The sequence below is a fragment of the Drosophila kikkawai genome, chromosome 3R, assembly GCF_030179895.1.
Source record: "Drosophila kikkawai strain 14028-0561.14 chromosome 3R, DkikHiC1v2, whole genome shotgun sequence".
NCBI classification, from domain to species: domain Eukaryota; kingdom Metazoa; phylum Arthropoda; class Insecta; order Diptera; family Drosophilidae; genus Drosophila; species Drosophila kikkawai.
This window is the reverse complement of record NC_091731.1, coordinates 16,408,612-16,432,332: the sequence shown is the minus strand read 5'-3', so window position 1 is coordinate 16,432,332 and position 23,721 is coordinate 16,408,612. Positions and strand designations below refer to the sequence as shown.

Here is a 23,721-nt window from a genome sequence, read left to right as displayed (position 1 = left end):
AAGTACAAAACAATTGCCCAGGAACTGGAGTACGCCGATCTCAACAACTATTAAGAGGACTCTATCCACGAAAAGCAACTACAACCAGAACAACAAATGCAGCCTGCGATCTACAAACAAAAAGAACACATAATAATGGAGTCTGAAAGCATTTCGACGTCCAATTTACAAATTATTTTTAATATTACACTCACAACCACTTTTCGCCTAAGCATTCCAAAAAAACAAATACTTAAATAAGAGCCAGAGTGTTGATTAAAGTAAATTTTATAGTGTTCATCGAAGCATTCATCCAAAGTATGCTGCCATTTTATTTCAGCCACTTCCCAGCTAAAAACAATTTGTAATTATTTAATAAGTTATTAAAACCTTCAGCCCACCAGTCGATATCTCGTACATAACACATTTTATAAGCCACAACCATAACGCTTGAGCCAGAGTCAATTTCCCCTTACTTAGAAGTTGCTTTAATCCTTGGCAGTATAAAAATTGTAACTTGAAATTTCTATGGCCTTTGTACTATGAGATTTATTAACAAAAACAAAATATTTAAGTAGAGTATATAAAGGAAGCGTATAAATTAAATTTACAATTTTGAAATAGCTTTTGTAATTCAATGAAGCCGCATGCAAATCAAATAAAACAATGTATGAATGTATTTTTATTTACTCCCAAATATTTTTATGATCAATAAACTGAAAACATTCTTTTGCATATAAAATCTGTTGGTGTCTGTTTCTTGTTTAACAGGGGTTCAATGTGGGATATAAATTCTGAACCTGAGTCTATAAGATGGTTTGGTTTGTTCTTACTTCTATTCTATATTGCAATAAGAATAAGACCATCTTGGAAAATTTCAAATTCATTCATAGTTCATAGTTAAATGAAAAACGGACTATTTTCTACATCTAGATTCTAGATCAACTCGCCTGAAGTTGCTTTTACAGAATATGTAGTATACTTTGGGGATTACGAAATGCCCGCTTGGTTTGTATAAATTTATATAAATTCAGCGTTTTGTTTTGCAGATATTCATTATTCTTGATACATATGTACATATTTCTCATATATGTTAATATAGGATATGGTCAATGCTAACTTTGTTAACTAACTTAAAGAATGATCGTACTGGTTCAGCCGGGTAATGATTTGATTTATTAATAAGTATATAAAGTAAATGTCCCACCTATATGTTCCAGTTAGAATGCAATATATCGAAGCTAATTTCTTTTACTTGATATAATATTTATATTTGAGAAGAGAGCAACAATTTGTAGGTAATAAAAGCTATTTTGACCTTATAGTTCGGGTTTTAAATTTTATTTTTTTTAATATAAAGAAATACAAGAATTTCTTAATGATGTCCAAAAATAAGAAAGACAATTTACAGAAAGAAAATTGACGCCTTGATCGTCATATATAACAAGGAAGTTTTTAATATATTTTGACTTGCCAAATTAAAATTAGTAGAGCCTAAATATTTATGTTAAGTATTTTGGAAATTGAAGAGCTTGTCACATTTTAACAAGATCAGACGTTTAAATGATGTATTAATGGCAATTAGCAATGATTTGCAGATCAGCTATAATCAATTTTACTCAAATTTTAAATGAATATCTTATATTTATACCCTTGCAGGGTATTATAATTTCAGTCAGATGTTTGCAACGCAGTGAAGGAGACGTTTCCGACCCTATAAACCATATATATTCTTGATCAGCATTAACATGCGAATCTTTCTAGACATGTCCGGAAGAAATCGATTTTTTTGCCTTTTTTGCGAAATTTGATAAGGGGTTACATCATTAAAATTAGCAAAAATGGCCAAAAATTTTGATTTCTTAAAATTTTAAATTTGGTATGCAGTTTTTTTAAATGAATAAAAACTAACACAAAACTGCTTTCCGAATCGAAATTAATGCATATATATATATATATATTTTAATTGTTACCTGCAAGGGTATACAAACTTTGGCTGGCCAAAGTTAGCTTTCTTTCTTGTTTTGAATAGAAGTAAATGATATCTTGATTTTAAGATGATTGAAAACAATTCCTTAACTGATCTTCAATATCAAAAAAGTTCTTAGATAAAAAATATGATATTAAATCAGATTTAACGTATTTACTTATCTTTCGACATAATAATTGGTTTATTAGTATAATAAAAAATGTATATCAAACAAAAACCACTATAATATATGTATAATATTTTTATATGTATAGATATAGAATAAATTTAAAGTTAATTTGGGTTTAATTCATTTTAAAACGACTGAAGAGAAACCGTAGGTCTCAGAGAAAAAATATCAAATAAGATAATCCTTCATTGAATATTGTTCTTATTTGCTCCATCTGCTTGAGACTATTGAAAGCAAAAGAAAATTGGAGGAAAACGAACTGTTGCCTTCTGCTGCTTGGCTCCGATCAAAATTCCAAATATTTCTCAATATTTTTTAGCAGGCGAAAATAGATTTTCATCTTGTTAGGCTTGTTGCTTTTGCTGTTTGCCGCTGGCAAGGCATCTAACATTTATGCTCTATTTTTAGCATCGTATCTGACGGATACACACACACACACACAACCAGAGAGTGTTGCTGCTGAGAGTAAAAAAAAAATAAATTGAATTTAAATATAAGAAGGAAAAAAAACGCATAATTTTCCCGAGAATGCAAGAAGAGCACAAAAAAGGGGGAAAAGAGAGCCGTGCACACGAACAGCGAATAGCTTTTTCGGGGAAATTTAGAGGGAAATGTCGAGATCATCGCCGAGGAAAGTTGCGAAAGCGCTTTTGCGCTTATATTTTTTTAATGGGAAATTTTGAGGCGAGAAAATTATTCACTGCTGTGCCCGTGTGAGTGTGTGTGTGTGTGGTGTGCTTGTGTTGGTGTGAGATTTTCCGAGCGCCAGGCGTGCGTCTGTGTGCGTCGCCTTGCGTTGGATCTCGGGGTCGCTTTCTGGGCTAAGCAACTTGGTCAGCATCAGTGTTCTCGGGGTTTCGACAGCGTATAGTGTGTTTGAAACGCTAAGGTTGGTCACGCCAGGATTTCTGCCCGTCTAAAAAAATTAGCTGCAAAAAATAATAATATAATTGAAACTCTCGCCAATATTGCTAACAAAAAAATTGGTATTTTCAACTGATTTCGAATGGATAGCCCCTAAACCAAGTTGCTGAGCAGTGAAAAGTGCAGTGCATTCACAAATGCATTCATTGATTCCAGAAAATTTGTAATTTTGCGTTAAGCAAAATTATAAGGAAAACTTGGATATCTCACAAAATACAAAATAAAAGTGTGCATATGTATATGTGTCTCCAAAAAAAGATAAAGTTGAAAAAGTGATGGAAATGTAAAGTAACCATTAAAGTTCCAGTGAAAACTTAATAAATAAATTAAACATAATAAAAACAAAAGCAAAATCAGCACAAAAAAATATGAAAACATTTTTGGATGATAAATTTATGATATCTTTTCGGACGTTTCAAAAAAATTCGCTTATAAGGAATTTTGTAACTAAATCTGACGACGTCTGTGTGTGTGAGTGCGAGGAAATATTTTGCACACACACAGGCAAGAGACCTTGTGTGGGAAAAGCTCCACATCGACGATGGGACACATATACATATACATACACACACGCACACACACACACACCTACTGCTACGCACAATTTTCCCGAGGAAAATTCTTTAAAATTAACTGCAGACAGACACCTGCCTGTCACGCATACATATCCATTTATTTTTAAATCCAAATGAAACTTAGACGAAAAAGCTTTTCCGTCTAGCTTTCTGTGTGATCTCATAGAGCGAACGAAAAATACGAAGAATGAAAGAAAATGTCGGCATTTATCCTTGAGATTGTTTTAGAGCACCAGAACGAGAGAAAGAGATAGAAAGAGACTTTGGAAATATTGCGGATTGAAAATTGCCAGATGTAGATGTAGAAGTATCTGAGAGACCAAGAGATGTATCTGTATCTATAACAGAGGAAATATGTATTTTTAAAAGCCACCCACACGGATTTCGTTTTTGGGTTCAGAACAAATATTTTTCAACCATTTGTGAATGGCTCCGAAGGCCAGAAAAATATGGATTCTAGTTGATATTTTAATGGCCTGACAATGAGTGTTCATTTGGCAGGTGTCGAAAAATATAATATGTTTAGAAAAGTATATTAATGGGCAGGGAAAAATTACATTAATTGGAAACTATGTCATTTCCTCTTTTCTAAAATAAGATCTCTATATAAATAAAACAGAAATGAAATAATTTTTACCTTTAATTAGCTCCATATATTTCTATTTCCCCTTTAAACAACGTACCTATCTTCCCATGGCCTCATAGCATGTTTCGGGAAAATATATCCCTCTGCTGAGTATCAAAAGACCTCCAAAAGAGCAGCAACTACAACTTAAATGACTTTGTCCCACTTAGAGTGGAGACGGCAAACACACACACACCGATACACGAACACCACCCACCCACCCACACACTCGCTCATTGAATGACCCCAAAGAATTGAAAAGTTTTCAAATTGCAATCTCTCTGCTGTATCTATTTGTGTGTATTTCGAAATAATAAGGGGGAAACTCTAGAATTACATTTAGCACATACAATGTCCAAAAAAGCATAGCTTCTTCTGTGTGCGAGTGTGTGAACTGGATATTTTTCTCACATGCAAAAGCATATAAAGTTTATTTTTAACTCTACAGAATCGTGCAGCAAATAAATATATAGCACACCACCGCCGGATCCGGATTCGAATTCGGATTCGGATTCAGAAAGCGGGGGCGTATAGAAAATGGAAAATGGAAATTACGTGAGCTCTTCTAACTGCTCGGCGGCAGCCAAACACAAAATGTGTTTACATTTAAATTTTAAAATTTATTGCCCAGATACATGTATACATATGTATATATATATAAACAGACAAGCATATAATATAATTAGACGCACTTGATATAGATAATACCGAATGCGCCTGGAGCATTTCCATAAACACATAATTAATTGCATTCGCAAGAGTTTAGCTGAAAAGCTAAGAATGGCCAAGTGCCAATTGAAATATTACAAACTAAAGACTTGATTTTTAAAACTATCTCTTAATAAAACGCATAATAGTTTAATAGATAGCGCAGGTCGAAATTCAGTTCGAATTCTATATAATTTTTGTATGTTTTAAAGATAACACAATACGTTAAGAAATGTATTTTTCTAATTATAAACTAAATTATAATACAAATTCTAACTTATAAATATATTTTTATTTCGAGTTTTAAGATACCACTTTTTAATAATTTAAAACTTAAAAAAATTATAACTCAGCTTAAAAATTATATATGGCTTGAGCCCTAAAGCTCCCTATCTGGGCAACTCTGCTTTCCCAACTAATCTTAATTTTTCCCTCTTTGTCACAGTGCTTTTTTCCAGTTTTCTTCCCTTCTGAGCTAACAACAAAAACACAAACACCATGGACGCCATCAAGAAGAAGATGCAAGCGATGAAGCTTGAGAAGGATAACGCCATTGACAAGGCCGATACCTGCGAGAACCAAGCTAAGGATGCCAACTCCCGCGCCGACAAACTGAACGAGGAGGTGCGCGATCTGGAGAAGAAGTTCGTCCAGGTTGAGGTCGATCTCGTTACCGCCAAGGAACAGCTGGAGAAGGCCAACACCGAGCTGGAGGAGAAGGAGAAGCTCCTGACCGCCACCGAGTCGGAGGTAGCCACCCTTAACCGCAAGGTGCAGCAGATTGAGGAGGATCTGGAGAAGTCCGAGGAGCGCTCGACCACCGCCCAACAGAAGCTGCTGGAGGCCACCCAGTCGGCTGATGAGAACAACCGCATGTGCAAGGTGCTGGAGAACCGTTCCCAGCAGGATGAGGAGCGCATGGACCAGCTGACCAACCAGCTGAAGGAAGCCCGCATGCTCGCTGAGGATGCTGATACCAAGTCCGACGAGGTCTCCCGCAAGCTGGCCTTCGTTGAAGACGAGTTGGAAGTGGCTGAGGATCGCGTCCGCTCCGGCGAGTCCAAGATCATGGAGCTGGAGGAGGAGCTGAAGGTGGGTCTCAGCTGTAGTTTGGTCAACTCATGAGATGCTCAAAATCCAAGTCTCCCATCTAGGTTGTCGGCAACTCCCTGAAGTCCCTGGAGGTCTCTGAGGAGAAGGCCAACCAGCGCGTTGAGGAGTTCAAGCGCGAGATGAAGACCCTGTCCATCAAGTTGAAGGAGGCCGAGCAGCGCGCCGAGCACGCCGAGAAGCAAGTGAAGCGCCTGCAGAAGGAGGTCGACAGGCTAGAGGGTATGTATCCAGTTCCGAATCTCCCATATCCCGAGGTGGCATCTCTCCAGCAAAGGACGTCGGAGATGGTGCCGCCAGGCTGTGATCCGACTCGAGTTGGATCGCTGGCTTCAACTAATGCTCGCATTGTATATATCGCCAGAAGGATATTAATATTTTGTACTTAGTACTCTGCTTTCATTAATTGACGATGAATACATCCACTCATCTAGCTCTCGCCCTATATTAATAATAATATATCTGTATAAATGAACAACAACAACATGCCTTTTGCAGACCGTCTCTTCCATGAGAAGGAAAAGTACAAAGCAATCTGCGACGATTTGGACCAGACATTTGCCGAACTTACTGGATATTAAAAAAGATCGAAACAAAAAACACCCACAGAGCCCTCTTCTTCCCAAAAAAGAGAACACGAAATTCAGTGCCCCAAAACCCCCACAGTTTACTCTACTATACATATCTTTCTCGATCGAAGCTCCCCCGACAGAGTCAGTGTATTTAGCCCCATCCTCACACCCACCACACTCTTCTGTCACTACCCTATATTTCTATACACTGTAAATAATTTGTTTAGTCTCGCTTGAATGTGGCCGCACCCACCACAAAAACACTCAGATCCCCCCGCGCCAGTACACTGTAAAAATAGGCTGAGATCAGGCCAAACCAAGTTGCAACTGTAGTTAATTGTGCTTTCAACACACAGGTGAATTTATCAATGTATATATTGTTTGTATGCCAGATTCTATCCCGTGTTTACTGTGGCATGATCTCTTCTTCACCACCTGTCTTGCCTGCCCGGATATTCTCAGATCAGCACTCTATCTCAATCTGTTCTCTCTCAGTTTTTGAAGATCATCCCGTCTGTGTCTGTGTCATTAAGTGGGTTTCGCGCTGATTTCTCACAGGCCTTAATTCGAGTGAAACTGTTTCATTTCCACACAAGCCACACCAGATATCTGCAGTGTTTCGGTTGGATAGATCCCGTAGAGACCCCATAGATGAACCCAAATTCCATGAATACCAAAGCCCCACGCACAGAATCGCTTACTAACTAGAAAGAAGAACTGTCACATATTTTACAAATATTACTGAATACCATCAGTTATTCTGTGGGAGAAAACGTTTATTGAAGGCTGGGAGCTCAGCAAATTTGAGCTTTTGAACAATTTAAGGAATATTTTCAATGATATTTGACAATTCTAATTGAAACGCTTGCCAGAACAGCGCGCCACTAACCCGAGCTTAGGCTCCAACGAATCCGCACAGTGTAAAGTTTAAGTGTTTTCTGTGTTCAGTTACCAATGTGTTGCTGTGTCCTCAAATATTTCTCATAAATATAATATTCTAATATTTATTTTATGCAATTTCCCCTCCACAGACGAGTTGGGCATCAACAAGGACAGGTACAAGTCTCTGGCCGACGAGATGGACTCCACATTCGCCGAGTTGGCTGGCTATTAAGGTGGTCCACTAGTCCCAAAAACAACAACTTTTTCAACAACAACAACAACAACGAGCAGCAGCGGAGGAAGAAGAAAGAGAAGAAGAAGACGACGAGGAACTCTACTAATTGTAAACGAATATCTCAGAATGATTTGGCCAGCAACCAAGATCAATGGCTGCCAATAAGATACCAAGAACAACATCCATTGTGTATACAATTCTTTATAAATCTATATAATTTCTTAATAAATAAATAACAACACCAACAAGATCAACAACAGCAACAACAACCAAGCATCCACAACCTTAAAAACTTTTTAGATTTTCTAAAGAATAAAATTAATCTAAATGAAAACGTAGCAGAATGTAAAAAAAAATACATAAACCCCAAAATCGAATTTTGTATTTTTAAAGTAAATGTTTAAAAATATTAAGAACCGGAAAGAGCGAGGCAAAAATAGCGAGAGATAGAGAGAAATAAAGCGAGAGAGACAGATGTGGAGAACAAGCCTGCTTAAATTTGAAATTAAATCGTAAAATTACACACAAACAAAAAAAAAAGAAAATAATCACAAAAAAAGTATAAAAATATTTATAAAAAATTGCTAAAAAAAAATTATATGTTTGATGTTTGCTTTTAATGAGAATGTCTAGAAATTTGATTTTCTTTGCCCCCGTCAGCGAGCTCCGAGCTCCGAACTTCGGGTTTTCAGCCGGACCTGGCGGTTATGCAAAGTTGGTTTTTGGTTTTTTCGATTACTATTTGTTTTTTTGGGAAACCCCGAAATAACCGAGATCAAACGTGCGTCATCACTTGACATCGCCGATGGATCACGATCCGCAAAACGAGGCCTTCGTTGCAACATCTTTAACATCCGCTAATTGTCAAAGCAATGAATATCGAAAGTTCCGTAGCCTTTGGTTGTAGTGTGAGGGATCTCTCTGGTGGCTGGATGTGGGCAGTTCGCTGCTTGACCATCAATAATCCAGTTAAGGCCGAGTTCGACATGGGGGTTTGCATCTGTGTGTCTCTCTCTCTCTCTCTCCCGCTGTTGACCAAATTGATTCACTCGCTCTGGGGGCCTTTCTCATTAATGGATCTTTAATTCTCCATCTGCCCACCGGTCTTTCTCTCTGCATATTATTTCTCCTCTTCGTGATGTGGTGTGGTGCTGGTGCCATAAAATAGTTATTAAAACTTTAAGTGGAGTGTTAAATTGCATATTAAAAAGCTCAAGTCATTATTTACATAAGCCACATTATGCTATAATTGCCATCTAATAAGAGTGGGGTATATAAACTTGAAAAGTAAAAGCCATATCAGACTGAAAAATATTTTTCTTTAATAAAGTTTAGTTAGAGCTGCAAATATTAGGTATTAGTTTGCAAAGAAAATATTTAGAAAGAGTTAAATTTGTAAATCTCAATTTTCTTATTTTTTTATACTTGATTTTGTTTTTGTTTTAATTTTAAAGTGATAAAAAATAATATAGATATCTCAACATATATAAATATAAATTCCATAATGGATGTAAAGATTTAAAGAGAGCTAAACCTTTATGACGATCAATATAAGAATGTATCTAAAACTACAAAATCGTACAATTTTATCCGTGTGTCAGTTATATTTCCTATTATTTTATTTTATACAAACCCACACCTTATTTATAGGACTAAATATATGCAAATCGGTTTCTATTCAAACTATGAGTTTATGGTTGAAAAAGCAAATAACAGTCAGCTTATCACTTTGAAAAATATTTTGAATATGTTTTGGGAATAAATATTTAAAGTTAGTATCGCATGACTTGACAAAAATTAATTAATTTAAATATAGAATTGGTGGATCGAGTAACTAATTAATGATTTTCCATCTAAGTCCTATTATTCAATGGTTTTTTTTGGCTTCAATTGACGCTCCACAGACCAACATTAATTACCCAAGTCTGGGCCAATTTGATGGAGTCCAAACAGTGCGTCAGCTAAAGGCGGCCGGGCGTTGACGGGTAACAAAGCCGGCGAGAGAAACACAGATGAAAAGCCCAATGACTTACATTTGTCAAGAGTCAACCGAAGGAGAAAGTGAAATTTTGCATTTCTCGGCGCGAGCGGCAGCATTGAATTGGTCTGGGCCATTGCCATTGGCGGTGAGTGGGACAGAGAGGCCGGAGCGGATCGGCTGCAGAGCAGACAGAAAGCCCAGCTTAAGCTCCAGCTCCAGTCCAGACGCAGACACACTTCAGTCGCGGTTTTTAACTCGACACAAGCGAACGAACGCGGGTATAACCGCACGCAGCTGAAACGCACGGGAAACGCATTGAAATCGAAAGTGTTTACCGCGCGACTTGAATCTCCAAGTGCTTCTCTGGAGGCGGGGGCAATATACCCGTACACATTACGTGTCATCATGCCGCCGGCTAGCAAACAACTCCGGGTCGGAGCCCTTGTTTACCTGGTCTTGGGCCTGGCTTATGGGCCCGGGCTCTTATGCAATGCGGGCGATGGTGAAACTATGCAAAAATACGCCAATGAATCACTCGCCGCCACTGCGGAGGCAGATGTCGGTGCTCCAGTTTGGTCGCAGTTTCTCGAAGATTACGTCTTGAGGTGGGTTTGGTTTGTTAGATAAAACTAATCAGTACGCATCTTAATCCTGCACAAAATTTGTAGCCAAGGCAGCAGCCAGCGAAAGTCCAAGGATCTTCCTTACATGGGCGGAGGAGACATGGGAATGAATGGACCGCTTAATTACCACTCTTCTGCATACAAGCGTCCTGGTAACAACATCTACATCACTCGCCGGATTGGCGAATCCGTGGAGCTGGAGCCTCATCTGCGAAAGCCCGTGGAGAGCCAGAGTCCCATTGTCAATCCCCAGTTTCGGCCCATGACCAATCAGATGTTGCATCAACAGCAGCAGCAGCACCAGCAGATGCAACAACAGCAACAGCAGCAGCAACGTCAGCAGCCCGGTTTCCTGGAGCAACTGTTTGGCTTTGGAGGAAGTACCAGCGGGGGTGGCAATCCTTCCCAGCAGCACCAGCGCCCTGTGCAGCAACAGCAAGTGCAACAGGTTCCGCAGCAACGTCCGCAGCAGCAGCAACACCTGGGCGCTGGTGGGAGCCAACCAACCACATTCAGAGCCGTTTCTGAAAACGATCTTTATCTCTTAGGAGCCATTGAAAAGTTGGTGTACAGAGTGGGTAAGAAATCAAAGCCGCAAAATACGCTAAAAGCGTGAGTCCTGAGTTAAAATTAAACAAAACTATATAAATTGTTTGTACAGATTACTTGGAGAGTCGCGTGAGACGATCGGAGCAGCTGATATACTATCTAATGGCCGGGAACAACCAGAAGGATGTAAAGGATCCCTGCCCGACCAACTTCACCCGCATCAGCGACAACTGCTACTACATCAACAGCCAGCAACAGGTGAACTGGAAGACGGCCAATTCTGCCTGCAAGGCCCTGAACTCTCACCTGGCCGAGTTTGAGAAGGTCTCGGAGAACGAGGAGATCATGGCGTATCTGCTGAACCAGCCCGCCCACCGGGGTCGCGACTACTGGCTGGGTGGCCTGAACCCGGGACTCCTCTGGATCTGGTCGAACTCAGCCAAGCCCGTGAATCCCAACATGAATCTAACCTCCATTGCGATGGCCCAGAAAAGTGAGAACTCAACGGCATCCAATCTGGTGGATAGCTCGGAGCAGGCGGCATCACAGGAAGAGGGTGCCGCAGACGATGTGCTGAACAACACGGTTCAGATAGAGGGCAAGGGTCGCTGCCTCCGTTTAAGCTACAATGCAGGGAAGCATAGCTATGTGTACTACGGACAGGAGTGCACATCCAGGCACTACTACATCTGCGAGCACGAGGACAAGACACTGGACAACAAGATCAAGAAGATTAGCCGCGACCTGAAACTCTTGGAGGAGTGAGGATCCGATCCTCATGTGATACATCCAGTTAGTAACCTCTAGCCATATATTTATCGCATAATTTCGAATGAATTTATTCTTGTGTTACACATTAAATATTTATAAATATTTATACACTTAATAAACGTAAGCTGATAGTGTTCAAAACGGTTTAAGGATACTTTGTTCTTGCACAGCAAAGCTTCGGGAAAATTCTCAACAAAAATTAAGAGAAGGAAACAAAAACAAACATAAAAATCAAAGGCGGAACTCTGCGGCTGAGCCGGATCGGTTCCACTGCCATAAAAGCGGAAAGAGATCTAGAGACACTAGTCCGGATACAGGTAGTCCTGCAGGATGTTCTGAAAGGCAATCTTGATCTTGCCGCGGTCGCGTCCGTTCAGCTTCTGTATGTCCGGCAGCAAGCTCATCAAGAACATGGCGTCCGGATCGGTTTTGCAGTCGCATAGCTCTACGCCGCCGCTAACACCTCCATTGGAAATGGGCCCGCCTCCCGCTGGATTGGCTGTCTCTAGTCTCAGCGGAAGTGGTGGAGGCGCAGACTGGTGATGGCCGCCATGCACATGGTTGTGGACATGCCGCTGGCCTAAATAGCCGCTGCTGACGTTGGCACTGTTGCTGGCCGCGTTGATGGGCGTGGCCACCGCCGCCGCCGTGGAGGGCGTAGGCAGCTCTGCTTCAGATGATGCAGCGGTGGCTGCCACTCCACCGCCGCCTCCACCTCCAGCTCCGATTCCCGCGGTGTGCGTTGTGGTGCTCACCAGATCCACGGGCTTACTGAACGTTGGACGCACAAAGGAAATGTTCGAATGGGTACCCTGCTGGGAAGCAAAGTTCCCACCTGCCACGGCTGCTGATGTAGCCTGCAGCTCCTGGGAGCGTGGACGAATCGCTCCACGCATGTCGTCCAGATAAGCCCGCATCTGTGGGCGACCCAATTGCGTTCGAGCATGCGGTTGTGGCTGCGGTTGTGGCTGCGGTTGCTGATGGTGGCTATAGCGACGCTGAACTTCCATTGCTGAGGAAATACTGGATGAAGTGGCTGCCATCTTCTGCATATCCAGGTCCTCTTGGTCATCCTCCTCCTGGTCGTGCGTCTCCTGTTCATAGTCATCTGCCGGCTCCTCGCACTCCGACTTGATGTCATTGCTGTCTAGCTGATTGTGGTACCGGCTGTTGCGATGCTGCTGCTGCTCTTCCTCCATAATGTCCTCCAGCTCGGAGTTGTTGTGCTCCGTCTCGTCGAAGTAGTCCAGGTAGTTGTCCAGCTGCTGAGCCTGCGGAGACTGATGGGCAGAGGGCGTGGGCTGGCCACTGCTGCTACTGGCCGGGATAACCACGGATCGCTCTCGCTGCATGCGGCTGGACAGGCTAGATAGATGGGCCAGCGCGTCCTGCACCTGAGTGTCCAGAGACTTTGGTTGCTGGTGCTTTTTGCGCAGATACGGATGCAGGAAGAACATGCGATCAAAGTAGGACCAGCAGGGTGGTACCTTCTCCTCCAGGTAGTTGGTGTACTCGCGCCTGAAGGAGATACGCAAATTGGTCCACTTGGCCAGGCTGGCGCCGGGATTCTTTTCCAGCTTCTGGTCCACCTCGCGCCAGAAGTTCTCAACGTACGGCCGGCAGAAGTAGTACTTGTGGCGCGGATTATAGATGGCCTCGTCGCGCTGGACAATGTCAATCAGCTTAAACACCTCTTCTGTCAGCCAGCGGGATGCACTGCAGCTGGCGTTTGGATTGCTGGACACAAATGGGCTGGCCCCGAAGTCGGTCGTCATTGTGCGTTGCAGGCAGTGGCTTCAAGGCGGTCGTTGTCCAAAAGATTTGGCTTTAAACGTCCTTTTCAGAGCTTGCCATGACTTTCGCGAAATATTTTTTATTGTTTTTCCCAAAGTGTTCTTTTAAGTGCTGTTAGTGGTTCCGGCGCGAACCAAAACGACAGTGGAACTAGTTCCAAACATGCAGCTTTCAAGAAAAGCCCCCGTTTATGCGCTTCAAAACTTATGAAATTGAAAATTTTACTTATTTATTTCTACTTGGTTTTTAATTTATTTATTTCATTAATATCAATAAATTTATACATGAAATGTGGATAATTAAGGAGTTTTTAAGTTAAGTTTTTCTTTTCTTGTTTTGTTTTTATTCGTTTTTTGTATAGAATAATCAGTTTTTTAATTTCTGTTATTTAATATATTATATTAAGATTTAAACAGTATAACATTATGAATATAATTAGTCTTGTTATAATTTATAGTTTTATAGGCTATACCCGTCTCACACACACTTTGATAAGCCGAACTAGGGCTTATTTTTCCGACGGGACTACCTTGTATAATTGTATCATGCTCTTATCTAGAATATAAAGAAAATAATAAATAATTATTGTTCACATTCAGTATTCATACTCCTCTGAATTACTTAAAAGCCTAAAGCCAGTAAGTAGTAGTAGTAAGTATAAAAAGACGCCGAAAGGCAAAAAATATAACAAAATAAAACAAAAAATACGATGGCTAAGTTTTGTTTTAGTTCGCCATGTCTTTTAGGTTCCGCTCAACTTTCAGCTTTTCTTGACTTGGGAAATACTCCAGACATTGTAAGGACTTTAATGCCCCACCCACAGGCATGGCAGTCAAGGTGCAATTCGAGATTGGCCACACGTCGAGGCTGCGCAGCAAGAAGTTACCGCATCCGCAGGACTTCACCCACGACTGGGAGATCTACGTGAAGGGCGTGAACCAGGCGGACATTAGCAACTTTGTGGACAAAGTGGTCTTTCACCTGCTTCCTTCATTTCCTAAGCCCAAGCGCGGTAAGTGTGCCTTTGGACCTGCCATCTGATTGTTCCCCTTCATCCTCCTTTACGAATTTATATTTCAGTGGTCAAGGAACCGCCGTATGCCATACAAGAGTACGGTTATGCCGGCTTCCTGCTGCCAGTTGAGATATTTTTCCGCACCAGAGACGAACCGAAACGCATCATGTACCAGTACGAACTGTTGCTGCCGTGCTTAGGTCCGCCGCAGCACTACGTAGAGGTAAAGACTCACATCTTCGAAGCCCCGTCGGAAGGGTTTCGTGCTAAGCTGATGTGCGGCGGCGGAGTTCCTGTGTTTGGGCCCAACATCGGTGCCAGCAGTATCAGTCGAACGCTGTCGCCCAGCGCTGGAAGCGTTGGAGAGCCGGCGCCCAACAACAAGATAGGCGTTGTAAAAGCAAAAGGCCGTGCCGGCACCGTCTCCATGAACGTGGATCCGGGAGAGGACAAGATGCAAAAGTCGCGCGCAGTGGATCCCGGCAAAAGCAATGCAAGGGTGGCTCCCACGATGGTAACGAGAAGTCTAGCAAGGAACGCGACAAAACAAGCAGCGGAGGGAAGTCGCGGGAAAAGGACAAGAAGGATCGCCATGGACGTGACAAGTACCGGAAATCTAACAAGTCCGGAGAAGGCAAACACGAGCGGGACAAGGATAAGTCGAAGAAGGACAAGACACGCGATAAGGAGCGTGAACGTTAGCAAAGCTCAGGCAGCGCGTCAGCCCCTGGAGCCCTTGCGACGGAAACCACTAGTCTCCCCGCGATAGCTGCAGCTGAGGCTCAAAAGCCTAATGGTCTTAACGATTTCTTAAACGTTTTATAAATAATAACTATTTACATAAATAATAAAAAAAATATTGGTTTTGGAACTTGATCAATCTCGTTTTTTGCAACTTTTCGTAATTCAGTATAATTTAGTATATTTCCCTGACCCTCCGCCTGGTATCTTGCGTCGCTCAAGGAACGGTCACACTCACCAACATCAACTCCGGATTTTCTGTGTGTTTTTCCAGAAATTCCCAAGATTTTAAGTTTAATTATTTGCTTTTCTGCCGAAAATAGCGCACAATTGCATGCGGGTGCACCAATCGCCGGTAGTAAGTATAAAAAGACGCCGAAAGCCGATGCGGCTGCTGGAAAACATGACCAGGGCGAAAGAAAGCTTGCTGCACGGAAGGGCTGGCACAATGTGTGGCACACATTCGCACACAAACAATAACAGATTGCGCTCGCTCTTCAGGGGAAAAAATAACAAAAAAAAAGTTGTTGCAAGGTTTTGTTTTTCGCCAACCTCGTTGTGTGATGTTACCGGTATTCAACCCAATGTTTATTCCAATCGGGCATCTAATTGGAGGACGTGACTGGCGACAGGAGTCGCCTCTTCCACAACACGCATGCACCATCCTGGTGCACAGTGCTGGCGGACTAATTAATTGTCACAGACAACGTTTATCTACTCACCTTTCAGGTTCCTCTCAACTTTAAGCTTTTCCGGACTTGGGGAAAACGTGCAAAACTTTTTGGCGCGCTGATACCAATTTTCTTGTTTGCTTTCCAGACATTGTGAGGAAACCGGATCGCAGCCCAGCAGTTGGAGTTTAATGCCCCACCCACAGGCATGGCGGTCAAGGTGCAATTCGAGATTGGCCACACGTCGAGGCTGCGCAGCAAGAAGACACCGCATCCGCAGGCCTTCACCCACGACTGGGAGATCTACGTGAAGGGCGTGAACCAGGCGGACATTAGCAACTTTGTGGACAAGGTGGTCTTTCTGCTGCACGATTCATTTCCTAAGCCCAAGCGCGGTAAGTGTGCTTTTGGACCTGCCATCTAATTGTTCCCCTTCATCCTCCTTTACGATGTTATATTTCAGTGGTCAAGGAACCGCCGTATGCCATACAAGAGTCCGGTTATGCCGGCTTCCTGCTGCCAGTGGAGATATTTTTCCGCAACAGAGACGAACCGAAACGCATAATGTACCAGTACGACCTGGCGCTGCAGTCCACAGGTCCGCCGCAGCACCAAGTACAGGTAAAGACCCACATCTTCGAAGCCCCGTCGGAGGAGTTTCGTGCTAAGCTGATGCGCGGCGGCGGAGTTCCTGTTTTTGGGGCCAACATCGGTGCCAGCAGTATCAGTCGAACGCTGTCGCCCAGCGTTGGAAGCGTTGGAGAGCCGGCGCCCAACAACGAGATAGGCGTTGTAAAAGCAAAAGGCGGTGCCGGCACCGTCTCTATAAACGTGGATCCGGGAGCGGGCAAGAAGCACAAGTCGCGCGCAGAGGATCCCGGCAAGAGCAATGCATTTTCGGCCCTCTTTGGCCCACCTATCACAAAGGGTAGTGCGGCCGGGAATAGCCAGTCGTTGGTGCCCGTTTCCAAGCACTCTCCAGAAGCCAAAAGTGTCTCGGTTAGCGGCAAGGGTGGCTCCCACGATGGTAAGGAGAAGGCTAGCAAGGAACGCGAAAAGTCAAGCAGCGGAGACAAGCCGCGGGAAAAGGACAAGAAGGATCGCCATGGACGTGACAAGGACCGAAAATCTAACAAGTCCGGAGAAGGCAAACACGAGCGGGATAAGGATAAGTCGAAGAAGGACAAGACACGCGATAAGGAGCGTGAACGTGAGCAAAGTTCAGGCAGTGCGTCAGCCCCTGGAGCCCTTGCGGCGGCAACCACTAGTCTCCCCGCGGTAGCTGCAGCTGGCGGTTTGGTAAAGCGTACGGCCAGTCCCAAGCCGGGAAAGTCGGCCGAGATGAGTGCACCCAGCCCTAAGAAAGGAGGAGCAAGTGAACAGTCCACAGCTGCAGCGGCACCCCCTTCGCGATCCAAAGAACGCGACGAGCACAAGTCAAATAAGACGGAGTCCAAGGACAAGGAGCGCAGCTCCAGTAAGAAATCAAAGAAGGATAAAAAGGACAAGGACAAGGAGCGCGATCGGGAGAAGCAACGCGATGAGCACAAAGACAAGCGACAGCCCAAGGAGGAGCGAGCTGGTCAGAGTGACAGTCCGGCTGTCGGAGTCTCACAACACCCTGCTCAGCACCAGTCCCAGCCAGCCGCTACCGGCAAGGCCACCCCCACCTCCGTGGGCAGTAATAGCAGCAGCAGCCTGGCATCCACCAGCGGTAAGCACAAAGAGGAGCCCATTGGCAAGCATGGCGAAAAGACTGCAGATCCCAAAGCGACGGACAAGGGCACGAGCAATGGCAGTGCGACAGCAGACACCAAGAAGTCCCACAAGCACAAGAAGAAAGACAAAAGTAAGGACAAGGACAAAGAGCGCAGCGATCGCGATAAGGACAAGGACAAGGAACGCGATAAGGAGAAACCAAAGGAAAGGGAGAAAGATAAGCAGCCAGCGACCGCATCGTCGGAGAAGCCATCAGCGGCCGAGCCATCGCCGAAAGCAGAGGGAGCCAGTCCGGCCACCGAGGGAGGGGTCTCGGACAAGACTGCATCCACTGCCAATTCAAGCAGCAGCACCAAGAAGGAAAAGCACAAGAAGTCGAAGGAGAAGTCTTCTGGCAAGGATGAGAAGCGTCAACGGGAGGTAGGCGACAAGCAACCCGAGCCCAAGAACGCCGGGAAGCAGGGGCAGCAGGGACTTCCAGTGGCTGCCCAGCAAAACAAGCCCCCCAGAAACCTGGATCTCAGTGATGTGGACTCTGCTCAGTCAGCGCCGGATCTGGCTGGCAGCAGCGCTTTAACCGCGGCATCAGCATCTGCGGCCACACTACAGCACTCGGACAGCTCCAATAGCAGCTTTCCAGACCTACCCGCAAAAAGTAGTAATCAAGTGAGGCCAGCGAAGGGCAGTGCCGGTTCCGGCAAGGAGGGAAAGCCCTCTGGCAAGGAGCACAAGGCCAAGTTCAAGCAGATTGACAAAAGCACTGAGAAAACGGAAAAGCCTAATAAAACACCGGACGCCAAGTCTGATAAGTCCGAAAAGCCCGACAAAGAGGAGAAGAAGCGCATTCGGAGGAGCTCACAAAATAGCAACAGCGGCAGTGGCGGTGGAGGAGGAGGTTCAGGAGCTGGTGGCTTTATCGAACCTCCTGTAAAGGCCTCAAAGAAGGAGCAGAACAAAGCCCCGCGGGAAAAGTCTAAGTCGCCTTCGCTACGCCCTTCTAGGGAGACTAACTCCACGGGAGGCACAACCAATACAGGATTAGGATTTCTGCCACCGCCACCATCATCTTCGCCTAGTAACAATCACATTGGCGGAACAACTGCAGCTAGCTTAAGCAACAACAATAACAATAACAACAACACTAACAGCAATAACGCTCACTCGCCGGCTGAGCTAACAGCGCCCGGACAACTGCAGCTGCCAACGGAGTATCTGAGTGAGCTGCAAGAGCTGCATCACAAGATCATGACCCTGCAGGACAACGAGGAGTTGCAGCATGTGGTCGAGATGATAGCGGCCACCGGGTGCTATGAGATCACGCACAAAACGTTCGACTTTGACCTGTGCAAGCTGGACCGGGTCACAGTGCAGCGGCTCCAGGAATTTCTTGCCACCTCTGTGTCGTGACACGCCCTAGCCACCACGACTACCACTGGCCCGGCGGCTCTCTACAGTTAGACGATGCACACACACACACACCACACACACACATCCCTCATGCACATAACCAAATCATTAAGCTTAGAGTTAAAGTTGTAAACCAAAAGCGATATAACCATAACCAGGCTTGAGATACCAGCCCGAATTCCTCCCCTTCTGCCCCTAGATCCTAAGTTGTTTGTTAACCCAAAGGGTTGAGCAAAATCCTCAAAATTGACTTTTAGTTTTTGAGACTCATTTGATATAAGATCACATTTAGAAATATGCGTTTTGGTTTCCTATTCGTTTGTAATCTTTTTCTGTTCTCCACTCTACACACTTTTTTCACACTGAAGATGCTTTATTTTAATATAAATACGCTATTTAATTTATTGAGTATCTTTTTGCGAATAAATTTCTACTTTTGTACGATATTTACGTATGTACATCTCTTTGGTTTTTATCTTGAATCACTTACAAAGCGCTCAGTATAACAAACATTGTCTCAAGTATTATATAGTTAACCACCTAAGATACATTTTACAACCGAAATCGACATTTTTGTGAATGAACCCCGGTCTGGCTTAAGTTAAGGATTAGTGTAAATCCAGGAAAGTCACCCCAGAGTACAGCAGTGTGGAGTGAGTCTGTAAAGCTCGCATCAGCCTTGAAATATATAAGATATCTAAGGTATAAACCAAAGGAAGAATATCTAGTTTGCTAAGCCAATTGGTTGGTTGCATATTGTATATACGCGATTACGAATTTACGCAAGCTGTTAATTTTAACCCATATCCCCATCCCGCACCCTATATGCGTATATATACTTATCGTAAACCAAACGAAAATCTTAAATGCCACAAAAAAAGTAAAAAGATGAATACAATATTATTATACCCACAATAAGTGCTAAGAAATTGGAATGACAATTTCTTATATTTTATTCACATTACACACAAATGGTATTTTTAATGAAACAATACTACAATCGTTGATTAAAGGAACCTACGTATATTACAAACTGAGGCAGATCTTTGGACTGAAGAGAGGCAGAAACAGTTTTGAGAGCTACGACGACAACGCACACACACTTGGAGCAAGGTGTTATAATAAGAAGATTAATAACGCCATACAATTTTTACGTTTCAAGCATTCTAGATTTGCGCTCTCAACTTTGTGCTAGCGAAAAATGGCTTCCTTACGCCAATTCACATGTATGGGCGTTATGCATCTTGTTATCTTAAGATCTTTGCTTGGAGGTTGTCGAAAAATCTATTCGAGTTGGTGATTGCTTAGCAGTTCTCTGGTTTGGACTAGACTAATTTGTGCGCGCAGACTAGTCGCGACAATAGCAATATTTCCGTAATTCTGGATCCCGATCGTATATGCATCGCGCTTGGTTGCCGTACTTGTTGACTCGGGATATGTCAGTCAGCTTCGTTGTGGCACTAAACGTGTGTAGGCTGTAGCTGACACTCGCCTCGAACAGCCCCTCACCTGGCTCCGTGACCAGTTGAAGTTGGTACATTTCATCGCGGACCAGCGTCTGGCCCGTCATATCCGCCAGAAAGCCGTCCCGGTCGCTGTTCGTCTTAAACTGCAGCAACTCCTTATGTGGTTGCAGGCGGAGCGCCCAATTGACACGGAGTACCTGAGGGAAGGGAAAGCAGAGTATGGTCATAAATCTTAAGAAAATACTCGAGAATGGCTTCTTGATGTACTACTACTTTCGCGATACATATTCGATATACTGATTCACTATTAATACTATGTATCTACCTTGAGAGACGCGCAGAGCTGACGTTGCTCCACTGTTGCCGTGTTGATGGCATCCACTATGCTCTGGGCGGCCTTGAGAATGATCCCCATGTGCCCGGTGTCGTTCAGCTGCAGCGGTAGCCAGTTGAGGCAGGCGCACCAGTGTGGCTCTATGTAGGCATCGGCACATGAGCGATTGCTCGGAATGGGGTCCAGAAGGGACATGGCGCGTCCCCTAGCCAGCTCGGAGATATGTATCTCTGGGTGACCGCGCTCAAGCTCTTCCCTAATGTCGTTGCCGTCGCCCAACTGATCATCATCGCCGACGGCGGTTTGCATCTCTATAGAGTAGGAATAAATGTGATATTTGAAAAGGAACTTAATTGTCTTTCTTACTTATAATGTGCTGCAGTGTAGCGTGTATATCAAATGGCGTGGTAAGGTGCTCCTCGTTGGCCAGGAAGTTCTTGTATTCCTGGGGAAATCGCTTCTTAAACGATTCGGGAAATGCAAAACTGAAGAAAGGTAGTCGCTCCTCCTGTTTGCCCTGCAAAGTTGCGCGAACCTCAGCAAACCGATTACCGTGATCAGCCATCATGATCAAAATTGTGTCATCGAGTAGCGATCGCTCCTTGAGCGCCACCAGCCAATCGTGAACATCGTCATCGGCGGCACCAATCAGATTAATAGAGTCGTGCGATAGCCCACCGTGGAAACTGAATACAAAACGCGGGACGTCCCGATATTTCAACATGAACTGCCAAAAGAAAATAAATAATGCATTTATAAAGGAAATCATTGAATTCCCCCGAAATACCTACATTCTTGGTGTACTCCAGCATGGTGACATGGTCTGGCTGGTGGCCAATGCAGTTGGGTTGGCTCTCGGCGGCCATGTGCTCCGCCTGGACGTAGTAGGTGCGCAGGTAATGATCCACGGGCTGGGTCTCGAAGCCGTTCATACGATAGGTAAAGGTGCCCACATTGGGCAGATCCTCGTTGAACGAAGTCATGTAGCCAAGACGGGAAAAGTCCTGCCAAATCATGGGATATGAGTCCACACTTCCCGCTCCAGACAATCTCTTTCTCGTTTCCGGCAGCTCCAGTTCGGTGTAACCCGTAAGCAGCGGAACTAATGCCTGCGGCGTACCGTCGCCCACAATGTTGTAGCCCTTAAGGACAGTGGCACCCAACTGCTGCGTGAGATACTCGTACGTACGGGGTAGCTTCCGGATAAAGGCATTCCGGCTCAGCGAATCAAAGCCGAACATGAGGACGTTGTAGAACGACGCCGTGGGCACTTCCTGTTGCATTTGCTGCTGAGCCTGGGCCACAGCTTCGGGGGGGAGAACGGCCAAATTCGGTGAGAAATTCGCGGACGATGGACGGGGCACTGCATCACGAATTCCGTGGGCCATGCCAAACCAACTGAGAAAGGGAATTACATATTCTAAATTGCTAATAAGGCCATAGAAATTATAATATCACCTCTCGCCACTGGCGGAGTGGCAGGCCACCTTAACAAAGTCACTGGCCTGCAGGACATAGGGTTCCTTCAGGCGCAACGTTCTCCCGAAGCGCACCCTGTAGTCGGACTTCCGAATAATATCCGTGTAGGAGCAGGTCACGTCTTCGTGGCTGGCCGCAATCTCCGGGCGCACAAAGCATATAGATTTCTGTCGGAACAAGGGATGTAAGCAATGTGATTTCCAGCATTCACCCTCTGCCTCTTCTTCTCACTTACCTCGCACATCACCCAATCCAGTCCCTCCCCGCAGTTTATTCGCTCCACGGGCTTGTAGAACCTCATAATGTCCGGATTGTCCAGGGGCAGATGTGGATGCCGGCACTGGCCCTGATTCACCACCGAACGTATAGACCGCTCGATAATGTCGCTTTATCATTAATAAATGTGCAAATAGGCACCGAAGCTTATCAATATCCAAGCACACTTACGATACAAACCAACATACATACATTTTAACATTTTTATCCACATCCTGTTCGTCGTTCAGCACGTAGAAGGTGACCATCAACCCGACCACAAAGCATCCTAGTGCGATTTTCTGCACTGTTCCTCGGCGCAGGACCCGCATTTTGAATTATTTATAAGCAGCTAGACCAAGTTTGCAAAAAACCTGTGACTGCACGCGCCTAGGATTAACTTTATAAATCCGTGCACATTCACTAGTTGGCCAATTACGGCATCTACGCAGTCTAAGTCCTGGGTGCGTATACTAATTAAATTTTATTGTTTTTACGGCACATCATAAACTATAAATTAAACAAAACGAGCAACTAGCCGCTCAGCTGGCGGTAGAACTGCAAACATCGGTGCTGCCAGATGCAAATTTGGCTTTCCTCCTAAAAAATCACGAAACGATAAATTTCTCCTAAAAATCCATGTGATGGTATTATGATTTCATAATATGCATATGCATAAATTCGATTTCATTGAAATTTGACAGCACCATGGGGTTTTACACAAGTGCGAGCAAGGCGACTACATGGCATAAATCGGTATATCTACATAAAATATACAGGATACCAATTCTGGACCTATACTGCTCTTGTGAAGAAGATTTTAATTGAAAAGAATATAGTCAGTACAGTCAAGTCTTTAAGTGTTTTCGCCATAAGAGTTTTATTTTTTCTGGTTTTTGGATTTCACATAACAGATGGGGAATTGGAACCCTTTTATACCGATTGGGAATTTGACGCCATTGCTACATTTGAAGTTAACCGCTAAGCCAAAAGCCGCGAAATTAAACTATTTTAGATTTTAAAGAGGAAAACACCTGGCCACACTAACTTTACACCATTTTACTTACCGATTCGGAATTCAACCCATTTCTACATTTTACACGGTTTATAACCGCTAAGCCAACTATAATCTGGTAACACTTATTTT

At 43.9% G+C, this 23,721-nt stretch overlaps 6 protein-coding genes across 10 annotated transcripts; 4 read left to right on the top strand and 2 right to left on the bottom strand.

Annotated features, from left to right (window-relative positions):
* The first annotated feature begins 2,923 nt into the window (after window positions 1-2,923).
* Window positions 2,924-8,395, top strand: Tm2 (tropomyosin 2). 2 transcript variants are annotated; one of them, XR_011445120.1, is made up of 5 exons: window positions 2,924-3,027; window positions 5,416-6,062; window positions 6,125-6,302; window positions 6,579-7,008; window positions 7,684-8,395. XR_011445120.1 is itself a non-coding variant. In XM_017180357.3 (4 exons), exons 2-4 carry the CDS (start codon window positions 5,469-5,471, stop codon window positions 7,764-7,766), a joined length of 855 nt encoding a protein of 284 aa, XP_017035846.1. In that variant the 5' UTR covers window positions 2,924-3,027; window positions 5,416-5,468; the 3' UTR covers window positions 7,767-8,395. The 2 variants fall into 2 exon arrangements, 1 of the variants encoding a protein (XP_017035846.1); XM_017180357.3 differs by lacking the exon at window positions 6,579-7,008.
* Window positions 8,396-9,842: 1,447 nt separating this feature from the next.
* LOC108084232 (myb-like protein P) lies at window positions 9,843-11,791 on the top strand. The gene is made up of 3 exons (XM_017180356.3): window positions 9,843-10,355; window positions 10,419-10,951; window positions 11,035-11,791. Exons 1-3 carry the CDS (start codon window positions 10,156-10,158, stop codon window positions 11,685-11,687), a joined length of 1,386 nt encoding a protein of 461 aa, XP_017035845.1. The 5' UTR covers window positions 9,843-10,155; the 3' UTR covers window positions 11,688-11,791.
* LOC108084231 (uncharacterized) lies at window positions 11,735-13,617 on the bottom strand. The gene has a single exon (XM_017180355.3). The coding sequence runs from the start codon at window positions 13,466-13,468 to the stop codon at window positions 11,996-11,998; it is 1,473 nt and encodes a 490-aa protein (XP_017035844.1). The 5' UTR covers window positions 13,469-13,617; the 3' UTR covers window positions 11,735-11,995.
* Window positions 13,618-14,037: 420 nt separating this feature from the next.
* LOC108084156 (protein AF-9-like) lies at window positions 14,038-15,378 on the top strand. 4 transcript variants are annotated; one of them, XM_070287363.1, is made up of 3 exons: window positions 14,038-14,125; window positions 14,217-14,499; window positions 14,568-15,378. In XM_070287363.1, the coding sequence occupies exons 2-3, from the start codon at window positions 14,313-14,315 to the stop codon at window positions 15,269-15,271; spliced, it is 891 nt and encodes a 296-aa protein (XP_070143464.1). In that variant the 5' UTR covers window positions 14,038-14,125; window positions 14,217-14,312; the 3' UTR covers window positions 15,272-15,378. The 4 variants fall into 4 exon arrangements, with proteins under 4 accessions (XP_070143464.1, XP_070143465.1, XP_041631448.1 ...); XM_070287364.1 differs by having other exon boundaries at window positions 14,045-14,125; window positions 14,234-14,499; XM_041775514.2 differs by having other exon boundaries at window positions 14,045-14,138.
* Window positions 15,379-15,459: 81 nt separating this feature from the next.
* On the top strand, window positions 15,460-19,486 carry ear (ENL/AF9-related super elongation complex transcription factor). Its single transcript, XM_017180199.2, has 3 exons — window positions 15,460-15,601; window positions 16,063-16,309; window positions 16,378-19,486. The coding sequence occupies exons 2-3, from the start codon at window positions 16,123-16,125 to the stop codon at window positions 19,038-19,040; spliced, it is 2,850 nt and encodes a 949-aa protein (XP_017035688.1). The 5' UTR covers window positions 15,460-15,601; window positions 16,063-16,122; the 3' UTR covers window positions 19,041-19,486.
* Window positions 19,487-20,033: 547 nt separating this feature from the next.
* LOC108084153 (uncharacterized) lies at window positions 20,034-23,146 on the bottom strand. The gene is made up of 7 exons (XM_017180209.3): window positions 22,788-23,146; window positions 22,555-22,705; window positions 22,299-22,486; window positions 21,632-22,238; window positions 21,207-21,567; window positions 20,832-21,151; window positions 20,034-20,703 (listed from the first exon to the last, which is right to left on the bottom strand). The coding sequence occupies exons 1-7, from the start codon at window positions 22,904-22,906 to the stop codon at window positions 20,389-20,391; spliced, it is 2,061 nt and encodes a 686-aa protein (XP_017035698.1). The 5' UTR covers window positions 22,907-23,146; the 3' UTR covers window positions 20,034-20,388.
* Window positions 23,147-23,721: the final 575 nt, after the last annotated feature.